At 43.2% G+C, this 25,118-nt stretch overlaps 1 protein-coding gene across 1 annotated transcript in view; it reads left to right on the plus strand.

The window, feature by feature from the left end:
• Positions 1-20,826, plus strand: part of WASHC5 (WASH complex subunit 5) — a 105,255-nt gene extending 84,429 nt beyond the window's left edge. The window contains 7 exon segments of the mRNA XM_068100497.2: positions 15-94; positions 6,432-6,535; positions 6,709-6,838; positions 10,384-10,480; positions 12,624-12,780; positions 18,958-19,045; positions 20,392-20,826. Of these exon segments, the coding sequence (XP_067956598.2) occupies positions 15-94; positions 6,432-6,535; positions 6,709-6,838; positions 10,384-10,480; positions 12,624-12,780; positions 18,958-19,045; positions 20,392-20,448 (713 nt within the window). The 3' untranslated portion in view covers positions 20,449-20,826.
• Positions 20,827-25,118: the final 4,292 nt, after the last annotated feature.

A 25,118-nucleotide genomic window follows, 5' to 3' on the forward strand; every position in this document is an offset into this window, starting at 1 on the left:
TCCTCTTCTTTCAGGAAATGCCAGCAAGGTGTATGCATCAATTGTTTCCAAGTCCCAGAAGGTGTGGCCTGCATATCTGGATATTATACTCAAGGTTTGGAAAGCCCCATCATTGCTGGACATAATTATGTATCACTACACTGATTGCCCAAATATACAGTCACGTGAAAAAGTAAGTACACCCCATGTAAAGTTTTGACTTTTTCAACATATTTCAACATACAGCTATTTGATCTTCATTTCAACAATATTGATAGATAAAGGTGATATAATATAACAAATATACAACAACAACAACATGCATTTTAAAAGGCCATTTGCCCTGCTAGAGCAGGGGTTAGCCTTGCGGTCCCCATGACAATCTTCTCCATTTTGCCCTATTTTCTGCATCTCTCCTTGTTAACCCCCTTGCCCGCATTTGTTCTTCCACCATCTTCAGCCAAGTCTTTCTCGGTCTTCCCCATCCTCTGCTTCCTTCTACATTCATTTCCACCACTCTTCTCAACCAGTCACTTTCATCCTTCCTCAACACATGACCAAACCATCTCAACCTGTTCCTCTTCACAGCATCAATCACAGGCTCTATTCCCATCATCTTTCGCAATTCATCATTTGTCTTCCTCTCTCTCAACGATACTCCGCACATCCGTCGAACCATTCGCATTTCCACCCTTTCCAACCTTCGTTGCTGCTCTACGTTCATTACCCATGTCTCGCTCCCATAAATCATAACACTTCTCACACATGCAGCATACACCTTTCCCTTCAGCTTCAACGACACTCCCCTCATCATCAGCACGCCACTCAGTTCCCGAAACTTCTTCCATGCACATCTCACTCGAGCAACCGTTGCTGAGTCTGATCCACCTTCTCCATTCAGCATGTCTCCGAGGTAGCAAAATGTTTTCACACCTTCTAGCTTCACGCCGTCTCCAAGATCCAACTCAACATTTCCTCCATCTGCAGCTCCCTCTGTGCACACCTTACATTTGAATGTAGCTGCCACACTGGTTAATGACCCTCTCAGACCACTACATTTTTGATGAACCCACTCAGCGCACATTGTACATTGAATGGAGTTCACTCCGACACCCTTCCTACACACAGCACAGGGCCACTTCCCAGTTCTTTCCACCTCATCACATGCTTTACCACTTGCCATCACCTTCGTCTTTCCGATATTCACCTTCAGACCTTTTGTCTCCATACATTCCTTCCACGTGTTCATCTTTTCCTTCAGTCCATCCATACTTTCCGCAATCAACACGAGATCATCTGCATACAACAACTCCCACGGTAAACCCTCCTTTACGTTCTGAGCCAGCACCTCCATCACAGCTACAAATAGTAGTGGACTTAGTACCGACCCCCGATGCACTCCCACCTTCACCTCAAACTCACCACTGTTCCCGTCCTTCGTCCTTACAGCTGTGCGCGCTCTTTTGTACATTGCCATCACTACTCTGATCAACCAATTCCTCCATTCCTAACTTCCTCACTGCCCATGTCAATACTTTGCGTGGAACCCGATCGAATGCTTTCTCCAGATCAACAAACCCAAGAAACAACTTATTCCTCTTCTCCATGTACTTCTCCTGCAACTGCCTCACAATGAAAAGCGTGTCTGTCGTTGCTCTTCCTGGCATGAATCCAAACTGCATTTCGTCGATCTTCACTTTCTTCCTTATCCTCCTCTCCAACACCCTTTCCAATACCTTCATTCCATGCTCCAATAACTTTATCGCTCGGTACGAGCCACACTCCAGAGGGTCACCTTTCCCCTTGTATAGAGGGACGAGGGCACTCAGTTCCCAATCCACTGGAATGCGGCCTTCTTTCACAACCAGATTACAGATCTCTGTCATTCTCTTCACACCCCATCTTCCTGCTGCCTTCAACATATCTCCCACAACTCCCGTCGGCCCTCCCGCTTTTCTACCCTTCATTGCTTTTATCGCTTCCTCAACTTCCTTCTCAGTTATCTTCTCTGCCGGTCCTAAAACTGGGTTACTCTCTATGTTGCCATCCCATTCATTCTCTGTATTCAACAGCATTTCCATATATCTTTTCCATCTTCCTTTAATTCCATCTGGGTCGACAACGATTTGTCCTACTTCATCCTTCAAGCAACTCACCCCCATCACATCACACCTATCTTTCGCTATCTGCTTTGCAATCCTGAATACTGCTTTCTGACCCTCTTCCGAATCCAAGCGTTCTCCGAACATTTTCCTACATGCCTCCTGCGCCTTTGCTACCTCTTTCTTTGCAGCCTTCCTGGCTTCCTTATAATTTTCATGCTCTGCTGTTTCTGCTCCCGTACCCTTCGCCTTCTGCCACTCCTTGAACTTCTTCCTCTTCTCATCAATCCTCTTTCCAACTTCATCATCCCACCACCATGTTTCCGAGTGCCTCGGTGGTCCTTTTGTCCATCCACATACCTTGGCTCCCAACAGACTAGCTTTCATTGACATCCAACCATTTTTCAAGCTCAACCACATCATCCTCGACCCTACTCAGCCTCTCTTTTAATGCCTCCCTTACTGTCACCTCTTTCAACCTCCACACCTTCATTCTCGGTTGGTACTTCACGGGCCGAGCTCTCCTCGCACCTTTCACCCTTACGTCGCAGACAACCAAGTGGTGCTGTGAAACAGCCTCCTCCCCCGGGATCACCTTTGTGTCCCGGAGGTGCCCCCTATCTCGCCTACGCACCATCAGGTAGTCAACGGTTGTCGTCGACCCACCTGACATGTATGTAACAAGCTTATTATCCTCTTTCTGGAACTGAGTATTACAAATCAACAAATCAGCTCCATCAGCAAACTCCAAAATCCTTTCGCCTTCTCCATTTCTCACACCATATCCGTAACCCCCATGAACTCCGTCAAAACCATCCATACTCCTTCCCACGTGTCCATTTAGGTCTCCTCCTACCACAACAACTTCCTCATCTTTCACGTTTTCCATCAGCTTCTCTATCGCACACCAGAACTTGTCCTTCTCTTCATCGCTTCGACCAACCTGCGGAGCATATCTCGAGATGACGTTCACCAAAAGCTTTCCAATCATCATTTTCACCATCATCAACCTATCACTCACTCTCGTCACACTCACCACACTGTCTACAAACTCCTCAGAAAACAGGACACCAACACCATTCATGCCCTCCAGGCACCCTTGCCACACAAACTTGTATTTCTGTCCCTGCCTACCCTTCACCATTCTCACACCACTTCCCTTCCATCTCGTCTCTTGCACACAACATATGTCCACTCTTCTTCTGACCAAGACTTCCACCACTTCTCCTGATCTCCCTGTCATTGTCCCTACATTCCATGTCCCAAACCTCAGAAACCGATCTCCACTTCGGGCTGTACCCTGCCCATATGTACTTGTAATTGTCATGGTTCCCTTTTTGAGGCAATGTTTTTATGGCCGGATGCCCTTCCTGACGCCAACCCTCTTAGTCGTCTTTTACGACACGCAGGGATACGGTGTACCTATTCTTATCCAGGGTACACACGGGGAAACGTTTAAAACATGGAAATTCTGGGGGGGGGGGGGGGGGGGCGGCGTCAAGGGAAAGATAAAATGAAAATAAACCCCTTCAGCCGGCACTTAGCTTGGCACCCCAAAGAGTACTTTCAGGAGCTTGGCGGCTGTTGAAACTGGGGTAGCCACTCATGCGGGAAGTGGTCCAAAATGGCGGTGTAGAACACCGCGCGTCGAAAACACAACAAGCGTGAGGCGAGCAGATTAGACGGCCTCCTTTCGATTCTCTACCATCAAGTCCAATGCGGCCTTCAGCTTCCAAGAGCCCAGCAGTTGTCCAAAACCTCGTGTGGGGAAATGTGGTATCTGTCCGTCGTCTTGTCCACCGTCCACACGCGGCTCCAAGCTCCGGCGCGAGGAAGCCCTCCGTCCGCCCGCACGCTTCGCCAGGCCCCGATGCACGAGGAAGCCCCGAATATAACAAATATCATGAAACATTTACATTTTGTAGTCCATTGTATAATTTAAATAAACATAAATGCAAATTTCAACGTGGAAAAAGTAAGTACACCCTTGGCTCAAATAGGTGGTATTGCCCCCTTTTGCAGAAACAACCTCAAGTAGGCGTTTCTTATAACTGTCCACCAGTCTCTGACAGCGACTGGGAGAATTTTTTGCCCACTCCTCCATGCAGAGTTCTTTCAGCTGTGCAATGTTTGAGGGGTTTCTTGCATGCACAGCTCGTTTCAAATCACCCCACAACATCTCGATGGGATTTAGATCTTGGCTTTGACTTGGCCATTCCAGAACCCTCCATTTGTTTCTTTTCAGCCATTCCTTGGTGGAGTTAATGGCATGTTTAGGGTCATTGTCATGTTGCAAGGTCCACCTTCGGTTGAGCTTCAACTTTCCGACAGATGGCCTCACATTAACCTCAAGCACCCTCTGGTACAATGAAGAATTCATAGTGGATTCTATGATGGTGAGCTGCCCTTGCCCTGATTCAGCAAAGCTGCCCCAAACCATAATATTTCCACCACCATGCTTTACAGTTGGTATCAGGTTTTTGTGGTCAAATGCTGTCTTTGGTTTTCGGCAAACACGTCTTCTGGTACTGTGGTCAAATAGCTCTACCTTTGACTCATCTGTCCAGAGCACATTGTTCCAGAAGTGCTGGTCTTTGCCAAGGTGTTCATTGGCAAACTTTAGTCTTGCTCTGATGTTCTTTCTGGACAGCAAAGGTTTCCTCCTGGCACACCTCCCATGTAGATCAAATTTGTGCAGCCTCTTTCTAATGGTAGACTCGTGCACTTTGACATCAACAGTGGCAAGAGCTACTTGTAGGTCCCGTGATGACATTCTGGGGTTCTTAGAGACTTCTTTCAGCATCTTTCGGTCTGCTCTCGGGCTGAACTTGCTGGGGCGACCTGGCCTGAACAAGTTGGCAGTTGTTTGGAATCTTCTCCACTTGTAGATGATCTTCCGGACAGTCGAATGATTGATTTCAAATTGTTTGGAGATCTTTTTAAATCCCTTCCCAGACAGCTAGACATCTATAACCTTCTTTCTGAAGGCCTCAGAGAGCTCTTTTGATCTCGGCATGGTGACGCCGCACACTTCAACAACAAAGAGCAAACCAAACTAAATGTCTGAGGTTTAAATAAGACAAGTTCCTCCAAGATCCTCTCTAACGATGTTCTAATCATTTGCACCTGAGCTGGTGCACCTGATTTTAATTTTAGGTATTTGAAATCGTGATAAATGTAGGGGTGTACTTACTTTTTCCACATGCGAAATTTGCATTGACGTTTATTTAAATTATACAATGGACTACAAAATGTAAATGTTTCATGATATTTGTTATATTATATCACCTTTATCTATCAATATTGTTGAAATGAAGATCAAATAGCTGAATGTTGAAATATGTTGGAAAAGTCAAAACTTTACATGGGGTGTACTTACTTTTTCACGTGACTGTATTTCTCCCCAAAAATGTTCCTTTTGAATGCTCAGAAAGCCTAATATTCCAGCAGTACAAAGATGCAGATATAACAAGCCATAATAGACAATAAAAGATGTAGGATTGTGACACAAGTGGAATGTGACTAAATTGCAATTCAGACAAATCAATTTAATTTCCTGGACAGGTCTTATTCATGCCGTAATAATTGTCCTTTGTATCAGTAGTTCCCTATTTAGATATCTTTCATCTGGGTGAAACTGATGAATGGCTTATAACACCTGCTGCTTTATTACCTCCTCCACCAAAGGTGGATGGAGGTTATGTTTTCACCCCTGTCTGTCTGTTTGTTTGTCTGTGGGCAGTATATCTCACAAAATGTGGATGGATTCGGACGAAATTTTGTGGACAGGTTGGGAGTATGAGAAAGACAAATTTATGAGATTTTAGTGATGATCCGGACCAGATATGCGAATTTTTTTTTTTTTCCCCTGAGTGATTCTTCACCATTGAGAGATGGGGCCAGAAACGAGATATAGCATGATATTTCAAAAGGAATTATGACAAAACGAGGTGGATGAGTTGGTGAGGTGGCAATAACAATCTGATTAGATTTTGGTTCAGGTCCGGATGTAGATCCGGCCTATCAGTGGGATACAAAACGTAAACTATTCAGACTTGCGGAGGTATGCGCTCTACCAAGTGCGCTTCTGGTTATATATTTATCCCTCGCCCACCCAACCCTCTAAATTTGTTGCACCCCATTTCCCCTCTCCCACCCCTCCACCCCCCCCCCCCAGCCCCTCCGCCATCGCCCCCCCCCCTCCTCCATCTCCCCCCAACTATGCTTCTTCCCTGCTGTCGTTTTGATTTTTTCCCACCACACTGTGCTATGACAACTAATGGCAATGGCATATTTTTTTTCACTGTGTCGTTATCAATATTTAATACCATGCCACTACCTCGCACACAGGTGGGCCAACTGCAGATTTTGCGACGCCTCGTTGCTTATGAGCTTGGATTCTCATGCAAACTTGACTCGAAAGCACTCTTTAGTGCTCTGGACACACTTAACAGGTAATTCCAAAACCGCCCCTCTCCCACCCCTTCCTGTCCCTGGACTTGTGGGTTCAGTTATTTTTTTCCGACACACTGGCTCCAAAATGCTTGGTTATTCATAAACATAACCCTGTTTCCGAGATGGTGACAGGTGGTTGATGTAGTGCTGCATTGTGGACTTCTTGTTGCAGGGCGCTTTTGGCAGAGGTGCAGGCTCATTATAAAGACCCAAGCTTGCCATACCCAAAAGAGGACAACCTGCTGCTTTCTGAACTTGCGGCTTACCTGGACACGGCTGGCATCAACAATCCGCTAAACAAGGCATGCCCAGGGCGATGGAACTGTCTGCATTAATGTGCAGAACTCGCAAAATCAAACACGATAATTCTGAGTCGTTACATATCCATTTACAGGATTGTTGAAATAGTATTCGTCAATAAAATTATCGTTTCAATAACATACAGAGGTAGAAATGAAAACAGGTAATTGGGCAATGAATGACCCAGATACTGGCATAATCTTTTTGTCTGCTACATTAGAATGGTAAATCTCATTATCATGTACATATCAGGTCAATGATGGAAGTATGGGGGAGATCAATTTCAGATAATATCTTGCCAGTCATTACAATTGAAATAATGCTGCCATTTTCGTGCACTTTATATTTGATTGTCTCTTAACCTGTCTCAGCATTAAAATGTCTTGGATAACAGCTCAAAGACAAATGATTGAGACAAATGACTTTGTGAAGACTCAAAGATTGAAATGATTTGTGGACAATTTATGGACACACAGATGCCTTAGCAAGTCACCAGCCACTGTTTACACTTTTTTTTGGACATGACCATTCATCTGACTTTGACACTTAGAAAGCTGAGGATGTCCTATGTGTTGCACAAAAATGTGCCAATTTGGTTTGATTAATCATATTGGACATCAGAAGAGGGTCTTGTGGGATTGTTTTCTTTATAAGCTCATGGGAAATCTATACCAAGGTACAGTGGCCTGCAAAAGTATTCACCTACCAGTAATGCCACATTTAGATGAATTACGGATTTTGTAGAAACATTTTTTTCCAAATGAACTTTTTTATTCATAACTGAAGATATCAAACAAAACACTGTTATAGTTGAAGGAGGTTACATGTCAGGAATGCATGCAGGAATACACCGTCCATTGTCCCTTCTATCCTGACAAGCTTTCAAGTTCCTGCTGATGAAAAGCAGCCCCATAACATGATGCTGCCACCACCATGCTTGACAGTAGGGATGGTGTTAACTAGGTGATGTTCAGTGTTAGGCTTGCACCAGACATAACGCTTTGAATGGGCAGTGTTCTGGCAGTGTTCTGGGCCCTGTGCTTTTTCTGGTCTTCATCAATGATCTCTCTGACTCTCTTGAAAATCCTCTCTATCTCTTTGCTGATGATTCCACTCTCTGCCGCTCCATTCCTCATCCCTCAGATCGGCAGTCTGCAGCTTCCTCACTCTCTGCAGACCTGGACAAAATCACAGACTGGTCAAACAAGTGGAACATGTCTTTCAATCCTGACAAATCTCACACTCTTACTATGTCTCTCCGAAAAGACCGACTGGACAACCCCCCCACCCCCCATGTACTTTCTGAACAATCCTCTCCAAGAAGTTCTGTCACTCAAGCTTTTGGGTCTCACCATCTGCCATGATCTTTCCTGGGAAAACCACATTTCCAATCTGGCCTCCAAAGCCAGTCGCCGACTGGGCATCCTCCATCGTGCGAAGTCCTTCCTTGGCACACCTGAGCTCCTCACCACATACAAGGCTTTCATCCGCAGCTCAATGGAATACTGCTCCCCCCTTTGGGCCGGTGCTCCTGCCTCACACCTTGCTTGGCTTCACGCTGTTGAAACCAAAGCTTTCAGAATCATTGGAATCTCCCGCGATGAAGCTAACTCTGCGGGCCTTTCACTCACTCACCGCAGGCAGGTTGGTGGTCTTTCTGTCTTCTACCGACTCCTCTCAGGCCTTGCTCCCCCAGCTCTCTCTGGGCTCTGTCCCCCAAATATTCCTACAGGTCGCACAAGGTCTGCGAGCAACCCTCATGGTTAAACTGCCAAAATCAAGACTCTGCTCACCTTCACTCCTTCATTCCTCTTTTCTCCCGCCTCTGGAACAAACTCCCTCACTCTCTTCAATCCCACTCCTCCCTCCAGGTCTTTAAAACAGCTGTTCACCACCATCTCTTATCTTCCCCCATCCAAAACCTTGATCTTTTCTACCCCCACTAATTCACCCCAGAACCACTTTTTTGAAATACCAACTTCTTTCCTGGAAGTCCTTGCAGTGTCCTTGTGTTTTATATTTCTCCCACCCCCGCCCCCCTTCCCACGCCTCCTCCCCCCAAGCCCTCTCCCTTCCACAGATCTCCCGTTGTCCTGCTCTCAAATGTTGTGTTTGTGTGCTTCCCCTTCTCTCCCCATCTTGTCTACTGCTCCCCTTATTGTATGTTTTATGTGTCTGTTTGATTTTTTTGTATGATTAATGTTAGCTCTTTCACGAGTCTCGATCTTGTATACAAAAAAAAGAATGTAGACCAAACAGTTCAATTTTTGTCTCGTCTGACCACAAAACGTTTCTCGCCATGCCTGCTATATCATGAAGATGCTTTTTTGCAAATTTCATATGAGCTTTTAGATGTGTATTTTCAGTAATGGCTTCTTTCTTGCCAGCTTTGTGATGGAACGGGATTTTGTTGATTGACGAGCACTGACCCCCATCTCAGACATAGGGCCTTGTAAATCTTTCCAAGTCATTGTTGCATTTAGAGTGACATCCTGAACCAGTTTCCGGCTTGCCTGGCTGCTGAGTTTGGATGGGTTACCTGATCTGGGTAGAGTCTTGGGGTGGTGGGGGGGGGGGGGGGGGGGGGTACATCTGCCACTTCTTAATGATGGATTTCACTGTACTCAAAGGGATGATGAGTGACTTTGAAATCATCTTATAACCCTCTCCTAAACGGTGCTTCTCCACCACTTTATGTTTGACTTCTTTTGAAAGCTCCTTGGTCTTCATGTTTGCCTTGTTGGTTGATAGTTGGGCAAGTGAGTTGCACCTTAAAACTACTTAGATCTAAGTGGGGGAGCTTGTTTTTTATGTTAACCCACTGATTTCATACAGGTGAAACCTATTGCATCTATTTTGTAAACTTTCCAACAAATAATTTGCTTCTGAAGTGATTTAGGCTAATTAGGCAAAGGGATTGAATACTTAAGCAACTGAGAATCATCATATTTCTCTGTTAATCCTACTTATTTTATTCTCTGTTAATCACATTTTATCTGAAATCTTTTAGCTTTATCAGTTTGGAGTACTTTGTAAAGATTCTACCTATTAAGTTTGATTTGAAAGCATCATGAAATAAGCTAAGGCGGCATCAAAATGCGAAAACTTTTGAGGGGGGTGAATACTTTAGCAGACTTTTGTATATGCTCAAGGAGGAGCTTACTGTAGCTTTAAAGGGCAGTAGGTTTACAAACTAGCAAAGTGTATTGGGGTGTGGGGCAGTAACAAGGAAAAAGAAAAAGAAAAAAAAAGTAACAAAAACACGTAAGCAACAGAATGTGAAAGAATCATTATATGTGGAGGAGCATTGATGTAGATGGGTGTGCACAGGAAGAAATGATAGGCAGGATATTTGAAACGATTAGGTAATCAGGATGAGACTGGATGCTGGGAGAACATTGCATAATAGAATAAATGGGTGAATGAATGTAAACCCTAGAATGTGCACACATGCACATTTCATGTGATTATTATAACAATGCCTTTGGGATGAATTTTTGAAGAATGTTCCATTGAAGTGCCCAAACTGCCCACCTTCTCATTTCAGATTTACATTACCACCAAGCGCCTACCTTTCTTCCCTCTCATCAACTTCGTCTTTGTGTTGGCCCAGTTACCCAGAGTGCAGCTCAACAAAGCACAACGTGAGCTTATTAGCCTCACCACGTCTCGAAGGGACAGGAGAGGCCATTGTTGTGTGTGCATGCATGTCTGCATGCAGATCTAACATAATCTATATATAATGGAGCAAGTATTTGTATGTCCTGACGCCACCCACAATTGTAACCTGAAAACAATCATACATCCACCATTTTGGTGCTATGATAAGCCTAAGACATATTCGGAAGTGTCATATTCACAATCACCATGCTCTCCCTACAAGTTTTCCATTAAGTTTTAAACAACCTAAGTGACTGTTCAAAAATTAATCAAATATCGAAGGTTCGAGCCGATGGGCATCATGGGCCTTGTGAAGATGATGGTACGTATAGGCCTCATGCTTCAGGCCTCTGGTGTCAGCCTATGGGCCAGTGTAATTGGTATTATCCGAACTATATAACCACGCTGCATTATACATCCACATAAACAATACTCGTGTTTTTTTTCGTCATGGACTTAACACGTGTTGTTGTTTTTTTCGTTTTTTTTCAGGAGTGATTGAGGTTGCGGTCTGTTGCCTATACACCACCCCAAATAAATTAATGTGATGGAAGAATGTGATGCATGCTTGGAACAGATTGCCCATAGGGCGGGTACTCTTGCTAGTGTACCTAACCAGGTGACACTGCGGTTAAAAGGTCTTTCTCTATTTAGTTTTTTTTTATTTTTCAACATTGAAATTGAGACAAAGTTGTCTAATGTAACCTTAAGTAAAGGATTCACAGATTCTGTGCAACATAGGTTCATAATTTATTTCAATAATAAAGAACTCCTTAGGCCGAGATAAAATAATGTGATGCAATAACTTATATTGGAGCTTTAAAAATTTATAATTTGGATTTTTGAGAAAAAAAATTTTTTGGTCACTTGTTTGCAATTTATTTGTGCTTTATTCTTCCAGAAGTGGTCAAAAATATTTGCCTTTCCAACTTTTCCCCCACACTACTGATTAAATATCTCACTTCTGAAGTGAAGCGGGGGGAAGGGGGTTGAAGGAGAACGATATAAATCTCACGTCCACCGTTATTCTCATCTGGAATTGTTGTATCAAAATACGTGCCTGTGCAGTAGGATGAGACCATCACAATTATGATAACATGCTGATGCATGATATTTGGGTCACAAAAGTATCGTTAGAATTCTTGAGTTGGACCAAAGACCGGTCAAAAATAGGAAACAACTATTGTTTATGAGTAAGTGGAAGGAGGATGATGTGGGGATGGCAATTTTAAGCCAGTTCATGGTTAATGCAATCTAGTGCAGCATTGAAATCGCAGCAGCCCGCAATGAGGGACCAATGTCGAAGCCAAGGACCTCAGTCACTCCTCAGTCCATGCCCAACTCTCTGAGGTGAAAGAGCAATGGTGATTTCTGATTTTATTCCACACTATACTGGAAAACATGCTGCAGCTATGATATCTTTATTCAGAGGCCTTCTTTTGGTTTACTCGAAGGAGGTGATTGAGAAAGAAAACCTGCAGCCTAGCAGCCCAGCCCAATTGTTAATGTTAAAGTCTCGTGGCCTTACTAGATCCTCATTACACATCGTAGAGACCGGTTGTCCATTTATAATGAATTTTGTTACTACAAAAAGCACTTTCAATCGGCATTCTCATAACGAATTTAAACTCGAAGATATAATGAACAGTTAATTGTAAAATCGTTTCTTTTTTCATTGAAATAATTAAAATCTATGGAGTCATTGCAAACATATTGAGCAAAACTATATTTTATGGTCAGTTCCTGATGTGCTCTTATGACCAACCAAGAACTGCGTACATATCAAACTATATACGGCAAATGTAGGATGATTCTCTTTCATGTTTTCTCTTTTTTGGAAGGGATCGGGGAGGTGGAGGGCAGAAGGGAGTGGTGATTTCACAGAAGTATGTTGTGCTAGTGCAACCTGAATGTTAGCGGGCAACTTTCCTGTGGGGAAGTCCTGGTACTACAAATTTTGGTAACCCAGAGTCCATGCAACATAACTAATCATTGTAACTAAACCCAGCCGTTAGACTTTAGCATGGCCTGTAGAAAAATGAAAACAAGCAAACAGGAAGACCCATTAAGTAAGGTGCTATTCTACGCGCAATCACATCGTTTGTTTTCTTCCTGCCTCTGCCGCAGGAGTGATGTGCAGACGTGGTACAGAGGCCTTAGATTGGCCACCATTAGTGGTGGGGATTCTCACACTACTCAAGCAGTTCCATGGACGTAATACCGAGCAGTTCCTGGGTCTTCTTGGACAGTTTGCACGCTCTATCCTTGAGCAAGCAAGTGCCAGGTGGGTTGAAATGACCTCTTGTCCACATACAAAAAGGAGATTGGTTTTCAGTAATCTTATTCTCCAACATGCCTGAACATAAATCTAGCTTCTTATTGTCATCAAGTGAGAATAAAATTTGAGAACATGGAATTTATTTTGGAAAATCGCACCATGCCTGCATCATATCATCCTCTTTCTATTTACAAATGCAAGCATAAACAGACATTAGTTCTCGATTTTTAAAGTCCTAGCTACATTTTGATTGCCTTTCTATTTTTATTTTATATTACCTGACACTCACCTGAATATTTTTAGTAGACCTCTGGCGGTTGATGGATTTTTTTTTTCGAGGCTTGTGTAAGAGCGAAAAGGTTGAGGAATTACAACCTTAATGCCAAAAAAACACTTTTTCCTAATTTTGTTAGGCCTTGCCAGGTGTGTTTTGTGGTTGTGAAGCCATGAAATGGTGCACATGTCTGTCTTCTCTTCAAACTTGCATTGATTAATTTCTTCTTTTGTGTGTCTAACAGGATTGTGCAGAGGTAGCACACTTTACCTTTGAGCTTTCTAGCTTGGGTTTGATTCCCAATCCAACTATAAACTATTGTATTATTCCTTCACAAATGCCTGGTGTTGGCATACCAGTTAAAGTGGCTGTCTTGAGATCTTAGGGTCCTGAGTTTGAGCCCCTATCATGCCGCTGAATTAACACTAGGTGGGTTGACTCAGCCTGTCATCCTTCCAAGGTTGGCAAAACGAGTAGCAGCTGACGCTGACTGGTAATGGGTGGAATTGCATCAGCGGCACAGTCACGCCCCCAGAAAATTATGCAACCAAGCAGCCAAAGGCTGCATACGAACCACCACCACCAGTGCTGCACAGGCAGTACATGCATCACAAACTGTTCCAACCCTTTGATGGACATTAATCTGTGTGTCCCATCAGCTAGTCAGTTGGTGGACATTATTGATCCCACGGTGTCCTCAATAAAGACTAAACTCATTCTTGCCAGCACCCTGAACAAATTCCAAATTCCTGCCACCTTCTGTCAAATGTCAGGTCTGGCCAGCCGGTTCGTGAAGAGGCTGGGTCAATAAGTTTTCTCCCTCGATCACACACAAATATGGTAATAATTGGGAATGTAAAATAAGTACCAGTATTTGTAGTTGGAGTCATTCATTAACTTGTGTTCACCACGTGACTGCTGGTTTGCATTATTGTTGGGAGTGTGGCTGTGCTGCTTAACGCTGTGCTCCCTGTAAGTGGGGTAGTAATTTGTAATTTATTCAGGGTGCCAGCAATAACCCACCTACGATTCTCGAAAGACACCGTGGGTTCTTTAATGTCTACAGACGAATGCTAGCACAGATGACATCCAAGTTAAAGTTCCAGTGCAATTATAGTTTCATGTTTGGTTTCATGAATAAATTTGGTTTCTCCAAACATTTATTCATCACTGTTTTCTTGCATAAAAACTGAAACGGAAATTATAGTGTATGCATTTGAGATGTGTTTTGTACCCTTCTTTTCCTCCCCCAAAAATCTGTCGCTGGTACTACGGAGAACATTATGTGACCCTATTACGTCATCCTGGGAATGCTCTTACATGTAGAAGCGTATTGTGGTGGAACTGTATCACGTCGATTTTACACTACAATAGAGATTTCATCCTGGACGATACAAATAAGAAAAGAAATGCCGAATTTGCTTGTGAGCGATTTACTGTTGAACATCAAATATTCGCTAATGCCATGGATGGTTCCATGTGAACGATTTACGGATTTGTTTTGACAGCTCTGATAAGGCTCCCTGCAGTTATCATCTCTTATAAAACTCTCATTTTCCCTTGCTCATTCTTCCTCATTCTCTCCCTTCCTTCCTGCCTTCATCCTTCCTTCGCTCCCTCACAAGCGATGGAAGCTGACAGCGTGTAAGCATATTACAGCAAAGTGCAAGTCAAGGTGCACACATCACATTTCACATTCTCCATTTCCATTACTTACAGCTCACAAAAAAGTAAACGTTTTTCTAAATGAACTCTCACCATTCAGTTTAACCCTCAAGACGCTATCTTTTGTAAATACGCTCCTCGACTCTCTCATGCTCGACACGGTCACGATGTCAACCATTCCATGCCAAACCGACTTAAGTATGATATAAACAATGCATCAAGCTGATACGTGATGTAAAGCCCTCGATGGCCAGCTTGGATCAAAAAAAAGTGGTTCAGGTTTGCAGCGTACTAGAGGCCGAAAGTAGTACGCGGTGATCGCGCCGACAGGATCCCGAGCTTTAAAAGCCCTGTGGAGTGAAAATGCACGCACGCCGCAGGTGACTGGTTCGACTAGTGGGTCACAGGAAATAAACTGCATGCAAGGCCAACTGATGAAGACAGCCCCGTGACAGTTTTCATAAACCACAAACAAGTCTGACTCATGCAATGCTAAATGACAATTTTATACCCTTGGCCTCTGCTTCAAAATGAGCGTGTTCGATTTTTCACAACTACAAGAATGACAGTACAGTACATTGATACATCAACGTGCTACTTAACCATTCTAGCTTGGAGGAATGATTTATAAATCAATACAATACCACTTACCGGTTCTTATTGCTGAGTTTCTCTTCAGGGTCTCCCTTCAGGTCATGAATACCCGGTATTTCATCATCGATGCTATCTCCACTTTCCATCTCGGGTTCATACATGTATGGCTTCATTGGCTTTACAGCACCATTACAGCATAATCGTCACAATAAGATTCGACATCGGAAAACACTTCCTCAGGTTCACTTCCTGACATTGACGATTCGGAAATGAGTCGTGCTGCCATTTCTTAGCACAGTTCACCGAAACCGTGCGTTGACGATGCACAACTGAACAGCAAATCTAAATTTTGCAGTACTGAAATGATTGTTCCCGGAATGATGTCACACAAATTACGCAAACACAAAATCGTGTTGGGTTCTGCTATGCCTATAATTTTATGGGGAAGTACCGGCCAGATTTTTTTTTTTAATAACTTTAATGCCTCAAAAATCATTCAAACTAAAAATCATGTTCATATCTTGGTGTTTTACTTAGTTCATTATAATCATACAAAAAATGTTTTATACAACAAGTACAGCAATACCCCGTTTTACGCCATTTCGACCTACGTCAAATCCGACTTTACGCCACTCTTCTAGAGTAAATTTCAGTTCAGCGAACGTCATTATGTGCGACTTTACGTCACTCCTACATCATAATAGGAGGACGTGAAAAAAAGTAATTTTTCCTTTAAAATATATTTAAAATAAATAAAATAGTACATAAAAATTAACAATTAAAGAAGCTAAAAAACATTTTAAAATACAATAAAAAGCACATTAAGAATATTTTTTAAATGTACGTACAGTATACGTACGCGTAGCTGCTGGTTCTCATTCAAAACAAAGGCGACGCCGTATGCATTTTGTCCTGTGCTGCGGTCGCCTTAAACATATATTTAAAATAAATAAAATAGTACATAAAAATTAACAATTAAAGAAGCTAAAAAACATTTTAAAATACAATAAAAAGCACATTAAGAATATTTTTAAAATGTACGTACAGTATACGTACGCGTAGCTGCTGGTTCTCATTCAAAACAAAGGCGATGCCGTATGCATTTTGTCCTGTGCTGCGGTCGCGTGCTTGCTTTGCCTTTCGCTGTTACTTTTGTGATTATTCCTTTACTGTGTCTGTGTTAGCCATGGGTCCTAAGAAGGATAGTGCTAGTGTTTCCAAGCGTAATGTGGTTACGAGGGGTCAGATTTTCGACGAGATGGAGTGACTCCTTTCGTTGTGGATCGAACGCCAGACCCATGAACGCATACCAACGAGCCAGCTGCTGATACAAGAGAAGGCGAAGTCTTTGTTCCAGGATCTTCTGAAGAAGTACCCGGAGGATAAGGACACAACCTTCGTTGCAAGCTCTGGATGGTTTGCATGCTTTAAACGGCGCTTCAGCTTGCACAACGTCAAGATTCAGGGCGAAGCCGCAGCTGCCGACACCGTAGCCGCCGAGGAATTTCCTGCCACATTGAAGAAGATCATTGAGGACGAGGGATTCTTGCCTGAGCAGATCTTAATTTATTTATTATTCTTTACAAATTCATTTATTAATTGTGTTCATTACTCATTAAAAAATATGACTAAAATGTGTTTTTAGTGTTCTTTAAGGTTTAGCGATAGTTATATACTTTCGCGAGTTATTTACTCTAGTTTTACGGTGTTTGTCTTCATTTTAAGGCATGACGCCGGTTTACGTCAAAAACCGAGTTACGTCACGGCTTATGGAACCAATTAATGACGTAGGCCGGGGTATTGCTGTACTCTCGCTTCCGACAGCAGCGGCAGGAAGGGTTATGTTATTATCCTCTCTGGAATATATAGATTACAGTAGATCTAGGCTTGGGTCCGTTGGTCTGTGGGGTATGTGATAATCCGATAATGCCTTAATAATGATGGGTTTTCTCTCTTTCAGTTTCGTGTTAAACAGCAGTCGCGACTGTTTCAAAAGGTAAACATACGTGTTTGTGGTTTATAATATTTTTACTTCCGGTAGGGAAGCTCCCACCAAAATGGCACGATAAGCTATTTATACATGTTAATGTGGCATTTTGTCCAAGGAGTAAAATCTCTTGTGGGAGAGAGAATGTTATTAGTATTAATATTGTTTTAGCCAAAACAATATTAATATTGAACAGCCAAAACGGTCCTTAATTCCGAGGCGATTGCCTGAAAAATGGTGGTTGGTTTTTGGCGCGTGCGGGAACGAAGGAAATGGAGTGCTTACCTGGACGAAGCACACGGATGGGTTTAATCCAAAACCCACAACGAACAGACACGACAAGGAAATTCAACGATAATGATTTAATAAAAAATAAAGCAAGAAATGAAAACGTCGATATAAATGTTGAGATAAAAACGAAAACTCTAACTGAGGTAGTAACTCCACATGCAGACTCAAATACAGACTAGGGGATAGTTAAAATAAAATAAAATTATTTTAGCCGGCCGGCACTCAGCTTTGGTCCCAAATGGTGTTTATGAGCTTGGAGGTCGTTGAACCTCAAAGCCACCGCCCGGGAAGTGCACAAGATGGTGTGGATTCGCTCTCCACGGCACCACGAACGTGAGGTAATTCATGAGGGCCGTCTTCTATCGTGTCCCTCTGCCCGAAGCGCCAAGAGCCACACAAACGCGGCCATTAAAGAGGAGCAATAAGGCGGCCAACAGTCTCCTCCAAAGCCAAAAGTCCACAGAGCACAAGCACAGAAAATGCCCAGGATGGACAAAAATGGCCTAGCTTTCTTGTCCTTGCAAAAAGACAAAAGCCCTCCTCCTCCTCCTCTTGCTCGAAGCTTCTCACAAGCGCACACACTGAGCCACCCGAGAGAGACATGCTCTTTGTCCAACCGTCGTTTCTCACTAGGACCTTCTGCATGACGTCACCCCGACCAATGGCCGAGTTCCACCGAATCATCCCTTGTCTCCTTCACCAAAACAAATATCATTTATGCCAAGTTTGGTCACAATCCCTTCAGCGGTTTCGGAGAAGAAGTTGCAAGTGTTTACGGACGGACTGACGGACGGACGACGGACCATCACATGAGCTCCCCTGAACGTTGTTCCAGGTGAGCTAAAAACTTGCTCAAAAGCAAATGTGTTACCTCTGCATCAGCTTGTTGAACTTTTGTGTTGATTAAAACAATGCCCTCTCCTCTTGTGTTAACGTTTTCTGCCTAATGCACAATAGAGAATACTTTCCTTTCAAATGGCTTAAAATCGCAAGATTACAGTGATAATGCATTGGAAAACACTTCCTGCAGAAAAGAGTAATTTACATATGTCGTAATTCTTATAAACAAGCTCATGTGGACACTTGACTTGTGAACGCTTTCTTGCCCATCTTCATTGGCCACTAGGAGGCTATGGCTTGGTCGCTAATGCTGTATTATAAATTGACCTGATGAAAAACACAACAGTGGCTGCAGTGAGACACCTGTCAAAATGGAAATATCCATTCAAATTACCACTGAAGTGTGTACTATCTGACGTCTGTTTTATGCTCACTGATCCATGTTCTATTTATTCATCTTTGTATTCAAGCTGATTATAACTTATAAGCATGGGTGAAAATTAACATACAGATTCTGATCTTTCTCCTGCAGCCAGAAAGTGCTCGAAATGCCAACTGACGTCACTGGGGCCTTGGTGTTTTTGGAGGATTTTGTACAGTACGCCCAGCTGCCTCGCAAGGTAAGTGATTCATCTCCTTTCACTAGTATGTAATTTTGCATTGCTAACTGTTTGTGCATTCTCTTGCAAAACATTAAAACCCTTTAGGGATCCAGAAAACAAACTAGAACGGTACTCAGTAGAGCGATACCACTCCAAGCTGAACAGTTTATGTTTTGTATCCCACTGATAAGCCGGATCTGGATTCGGACCTGAACCAAAATCTAATCGGCTTGTTCTTGTCGCCTAACCAACTCATCCACCGAGTTTTTGTCATAATCCGTCCACAATGTTTTGAGATATCGTGCTATATATCGTTTTGGCCCTATCTCTCAATGGTGTAGAATCACTTAAACAAGACTGATAGTCCAACAACGGTGTAGCCTGGCTTGTTTAATACGTTAGTTGAAGAGGACAGTATGACTTGGGTGGGATTTCCATTTAGCAGTTAGCAAATAATACAAGTATTTTTTTTTTTCAATAAATTCCACATTCCTGTGCCACCTTCAGTTGAACGTCAGGCATTGACAGCAGGTTCGTCAATGACTTGGACAAAAAACGTACCCAGTCTGAATGTTGCTATAACCAGTCAATGGCGAAACTACAAATGGGGAATCCGCGAATGTCACGGATATGGAAACCCTTACGACATTTCCTCATGCCGCTTTAAACTCAATGTCTCTATATTTTCATTCCAAACAGCATAATTCATCATTCCAATCACAAATTAATCCGATATTGTTAATATAATCAAAATATAATGTTAAATCACGATTGTATTGAGATATTATCAAACCAGCGAACCGTTGTCATCTGTTCACTTCCAGATTCGAGAGCAAGGTCCGTATTGATCTCATTTCAAAATCATAATTGTATTGAGGGATTTCTGAAGCCCTCATACCTACCTTATGACACCTGCTGGGACCCAGAACGTTCCACAGGTTATTATATTTCCTTTTAGTAGAATATGCAACTCTAATGGCTACTAAATGCTGTCCCCCATCATGTGACCAGATCCTCAGCTCTGATTGGTGGACGTTTGGGAGAGACATACATACAGACAGACAAACGTGTTCCAGACGGCATTGCCCTACGGACTACGACATAAAAATGATCGTATCAGGATCATCAGCAAATTGGAAGCAATTTGTCCTTTTACACACCAAATCTGTCCACCACGTTTCGTCTGAATCCGTCCATAACTTTAAGTTTTCCTGCTCACAGACAAAGAAACAATCACACAGGGGAGAAAACATAACCTCCATCCACTTTCAGTGGTGGAGGTAATGATATAGGAGTTTTGGAATTGCTTTTCTTTAACAGCAATGAGCAAACTGACCTGAGAAGCTTGTTTTCTGTCCCTGCAGGTGTCAGAAGCTCATGTTCCGAGTTACGTGCTGGATGGGTTTCGCACAATTGCCTAGCGCTGGTGACTTTTGAGCAACGATGAGAGTCGCATCACACTATCATTTCTACAAAACTCACTTAAAGATGGACAGAAAACTTAGTTCATCCAATGTTGCTACTTGCGTTGATTGCACAATAATAATAAAATTGATACGTATTGTACAAGTTCATTTGATATTACTAGATTTTGGCCTTGGCTTGTTTGTATAAATTGAAATGAATAATAGAAAACTTCCTGTAATTAATTCTTTCTACCAATTATAATGTTGTTTCATTTTTGTATTAATTGCATCAAGATTTCAGACAGGTCCTTGACTGGTACTGTCTTATGTATTGCCAAGGTGAAATTACTTTTTTTTTCAACTCGTACATACAATAAACCTGTGTTTATACCACTCGCCTGCTTATATTATTTTTGTATAACCTTGTAACCTCGTTATGGTAAATGCATCATCTCTGCACGACTTGCATGTTGAAATGTAGCAAGAGTTGGAAACCGAAATGAATTGTGTTCAAAAAATATCTTTTGAAAAAATATATATATATATATAGCTTCTACTAGCTTCCATCTCGATCTGTTGATAGTGTTTGTGGAGCGAGAGATAGTGTTTGGGGGGCGAGAGATAGTGTTTGTGGAGCGAGATATAGTGTTTGTGGAGCGAGAGATAGTGTTTGGGGGGCGAGAGATAGTGTTTGGGGGGCGAGAGATAGTGTTTGGGGGACGAGAGATAGTGGTTGGGGAGCGAGAGATAGTGTTTGGGGAGCTGGATATAGTGTTTGTGGAGCGAGAGATAGTGTTTGGGGGGCGAGAGATAGTGTTTGGGGAGCAAGAGATAGTGTTTGGGAGCTAGATATAGTGTTTGTGGAGCGAGAGATAGTGTTTGGGGGGCGAGAGATAGTGTCCTCCGGGACACAGAGGTGATCCCGGGGAAGGAGGCTGTTTCACAGCACCACTTGGTTGTCTGCGACATAAGGGTGAAAGGTGCGAGGAGAGCTCGGCGGGTGAAGTACCAACCGAGAATGAAGGTGTGAAGGTGTGGAGGTTGAAAGAGGTGACAGTAAGGGAGGCATTAAAAGAGAGGCTGAGTAGGGTAGAGGATGATGTGGTTGAGCTTGAACGTGGTTGGATGTCAATGAAAGATAGTCTGTTGGGAGCCGTTGGTGAGGTATGTGGATGGACAAAAGGACCACCAAGGCACTCGGAAACATGGTGGTGGGATGATGAAGTTGGAAAGAGGATTGACGAGAAGAGGAAGAAGTTCAAGGAATGGCAGAAGGTGAAGGGTACGGGAGCAGAAAAAGCAGAGCATTAAAGTTATAAAGCAGCCAAGAAGGCTGCAAAGAAAGAGGTAGCAAAGGCGCAGGAGGCATGTAGGAAAATGTTCGGAGAACGCTTGGATTCGGAAGAGGGTCAGAGAGCGGTATTCAGGATTGCAAAGCAGATAGCGAAAGAGAGGTGTGATGTGATGGGGGTGAGTTGCTTGAAGGATGAAGTGGGACAAATCGTTGTGTACCCAGATGGAATTAAAGGAAGATGGAAAAGATACATGGAAATGCTGTTGAATACAGAGAATGAATGGGATGGCAACATAGAGAGTAACCCAGTTTTAGGACCGGCAGAGCAGATAACTGAGGAGGAAGTTGAGGAAGCGATAAAAGCAATGAAGAGTCGAAAAGCGGGAGGGCCGACGGGAGTTGTGGGAGACATGTTGAAGGCAGCAGGAAGTTGGGGTGTGAAGAGAATGACAGAGATCTGTAATCTGGTGGTGAAAGAAGGCCGCATTCCGGTGGATTGGGAACTGAGTACGCTCGTCCCTCTACAAGGGGAAAGGTGACCCTCTAGAGTGTGGCTCGTACCGAGCGATAAAGTTATTGGAGCATGGAATGAAGGTATTGGAAAGGGTGTTGGAGAGGAGGATAAGGATGAAGGTGAAGATCGACGAAATGCAGTTTGGATTTATGCCAGGAAGAGGAACGACAGACACGCTCTTTATTGTAAGGCAGTTGCAGGAGAAGTACATGGAGAAGAGGAAGAAGTTGTTTCTTGGGTTTGTTGATCTGGAGAAAGCATTCGATAGGGTTCCACGCGAAGTATTGACATGGGCATTGAGGAAGTTAGAAGTGGAGGAATGGTTGATCAGAGTCGTGATTGCAATGTACAAAAGAGCGCGCACAGCTGTAAGGACGAAGGACGGGAACAGTGGTAAGTTTGAGGTGAAGGTTGGAGTGCATCAGGGGTCGGTACTAAGTCCACTACTATTTGTAGCTGTGATGGAGGTGCTGGCTCAGAACGTAAAGGAGGGTTTACCGTGGGAGTTGTTGTATGCAGATGATCTGGTGTTGATTGCGGAAAGTATGGATGGACTGAAGGAAAAGATGAACAAGTGGAAGGAATGTATGGAGACAAAAGGTCTGAAGGTGAATATAGGAAAGACGAAGGTGATGGCAAGTGGTAAAGCATGTGGTGAAGTGGAAAGAACTGGGAAGTGGCCATGTGCTGTGTGCGGGAAGGGTGTCGGAGTGAACTCCATTCAATGTACAATGTGCGCTGAGTGGGTTCATCAAAAATGTAGTGGTCTGAGAGGGTCATTAACCAGTGTGGCAGCTACATTCAAATGTGAGGTGTGCACAGAGGGAGCTGCAGATGGAGGAAATGTTGAGTTGGATTTTGGAGACGGCGCGAAGCTGGAAGGTGTGAAAACATTTTGCTACCTCGGAGACATGCTGAATGGAGAAGGTGGATCAGACATGGCAACGGTTGCGAGAGTGAGATGTGCATGGAAGAAGTTTTGGGAACTGAGTGGCGTGCTGATGAGGATGGGAGTGTCGTTGAAGCTGAAGGGAAAGGTGTATGCTGCATGTGTCAGAAGTGTTATGATTTATGGGAGCGAGACATGGGTCATGAATGTCAAGCAGCAACGAAGGCTGGAAAGGGTGGAAATGCGAATGGTTCGGTGGATGTGCGGAGTATCATTGAGAGAGAGGAAGACAAATGATGAATTGCGAAAGATGATGGGAATAGAGCCTGTGATTGATGCTGTGAAGAGGAACAGGTTGAAATGGTTTGGTCACGTGTTGAGGAAGGTTGAAAGTGACTGGTTGAGAGGAGTGACGGAAATGAATGTAGAAGGAAGTAGAGGACGGGGAAGACCGAGAAAGACTTGGCTAAAGATGGTGGAAGAAGAAATGCGGGCAAGGGGGTTAACAAGGAGAGATGCAGAAAATAGGGCAAAATGGAGAAGATTGTCATGGGGACCGCTAGGCTAACCCCCGCTCTCGCAGGGAAAATGGCCTTAAAATGCATGTTGTTGTTGTTGTTGTTGTTCTACTAGCTTCTATATACATATATAGTCTTCTATATCTATCTATAATTCCAGTAATCTCTGTGTGTATGTTTGTTTGTTTGTTTGTCTGTGACCGCTGTTTCTCGACAACCACGGGTCCGATATACTTTAAACTTGCCAGGTATATTGCTGGGGACCCGAGGATGTGCCTTTTCAAGGTTTCATATTAATCGGACAATTACTTACCGAGCTATGTCCAAAAAACGATTCAACCAATCAGAGAGCAGCGAGCTATCGCGTGTGCCGAACGTGGCGAACACACTCTGCCTCGGACGGCACATTTGAGAGCGTATTCATTTATTTCACGTTGGCAAACTATGTTGCCGCTATGTTGGCGTTAAACGATGTTTTAAAACTAATTAAAACCATTTCATGTAAATAGAGGGGGGGGGGGGGGGGATTGTCACTGTACTCGCAAGCCGTTCGCCGTTCGCTTTGGCGTTGCGAATGAACCAAAACATTTCATGGACCAAACCATTTCATGTAAAGCGTTCGTCGTTCGCTTTGGCGTTGCGAATGGACCAAAACATTTCATGACCCAAACCATTTCATGTAAATAGAGGGGGGGATATAATTTTAGATATATATATAGTACGGGCATGCCCTAGTATATACAATCATGTGAAAAAGTAAGTACACCCCATGTAAAGTTTTGACTTTTTCAACATAGTTCAACATACAGCTATTTGATCTTAATTTCAACAATATTGATAGATAAAGGTGATATAATATAACAAATATCATGAAACATTTACATTTTGAAGTCCATTGTATAATTTAAATAAACATAAATGCAAATTTCACATGTGGAAAAAGTAAGTACACCCCTACATTTATCACTACTTCAAATACCTAAAATTAGAATCAAGTGCACCAGCTCAGGTGCAAATGATTAGAACATCGTGAGAGAGGAACTTGGAGGAACCTGTCTTATTTAAACACCAGACATTTCGTTTGGTTTCCCTTTTTGTTGTTTAAGTGTGCGGCGTCACCATGCCTCGATCAAAAGAGCTCTCTGAGGCCTTCAGAAAGAAGGTTATAGATTCCTTCGAGTCTGGGAAGGGATTTCAAAAGATCTCCAAACAATTTGAAATCAATCATTCGACTGTCCGGATGATCATCTGCAAGTGGAGAAGATTCCAAACAACTGCCAACTTGTTCAGGCCAGGCAGCCCCAGCAAGTTCAGCCCGAGAGCAGACCTCAAGATGCTGAAAGAAGTCTCTAAGAACCCCAGAATGTCACCACGGGACCTACAGGTAGCTCTTGCCACTGTTGATGTCAAAGTGCATGAGTCTTCCATTAGAAAGAGGCTGCACAAATTTGATCTACATGGGAGGTGCGC

This window comes from Myxine glutinosa, chromosome 8 (genome assembly GCF_964187855.1).
Source record: "Myxine glutinosa chromosome 8, kmMyxGlut1.1, whole genome shotgun sequence".
Classification (NCBI taxonomy): Eukaryota; Metazoa; Chordata; class Myxini; order Myxiniformes; family Myxinidae; genus Myxine; species Myxine glutinosa.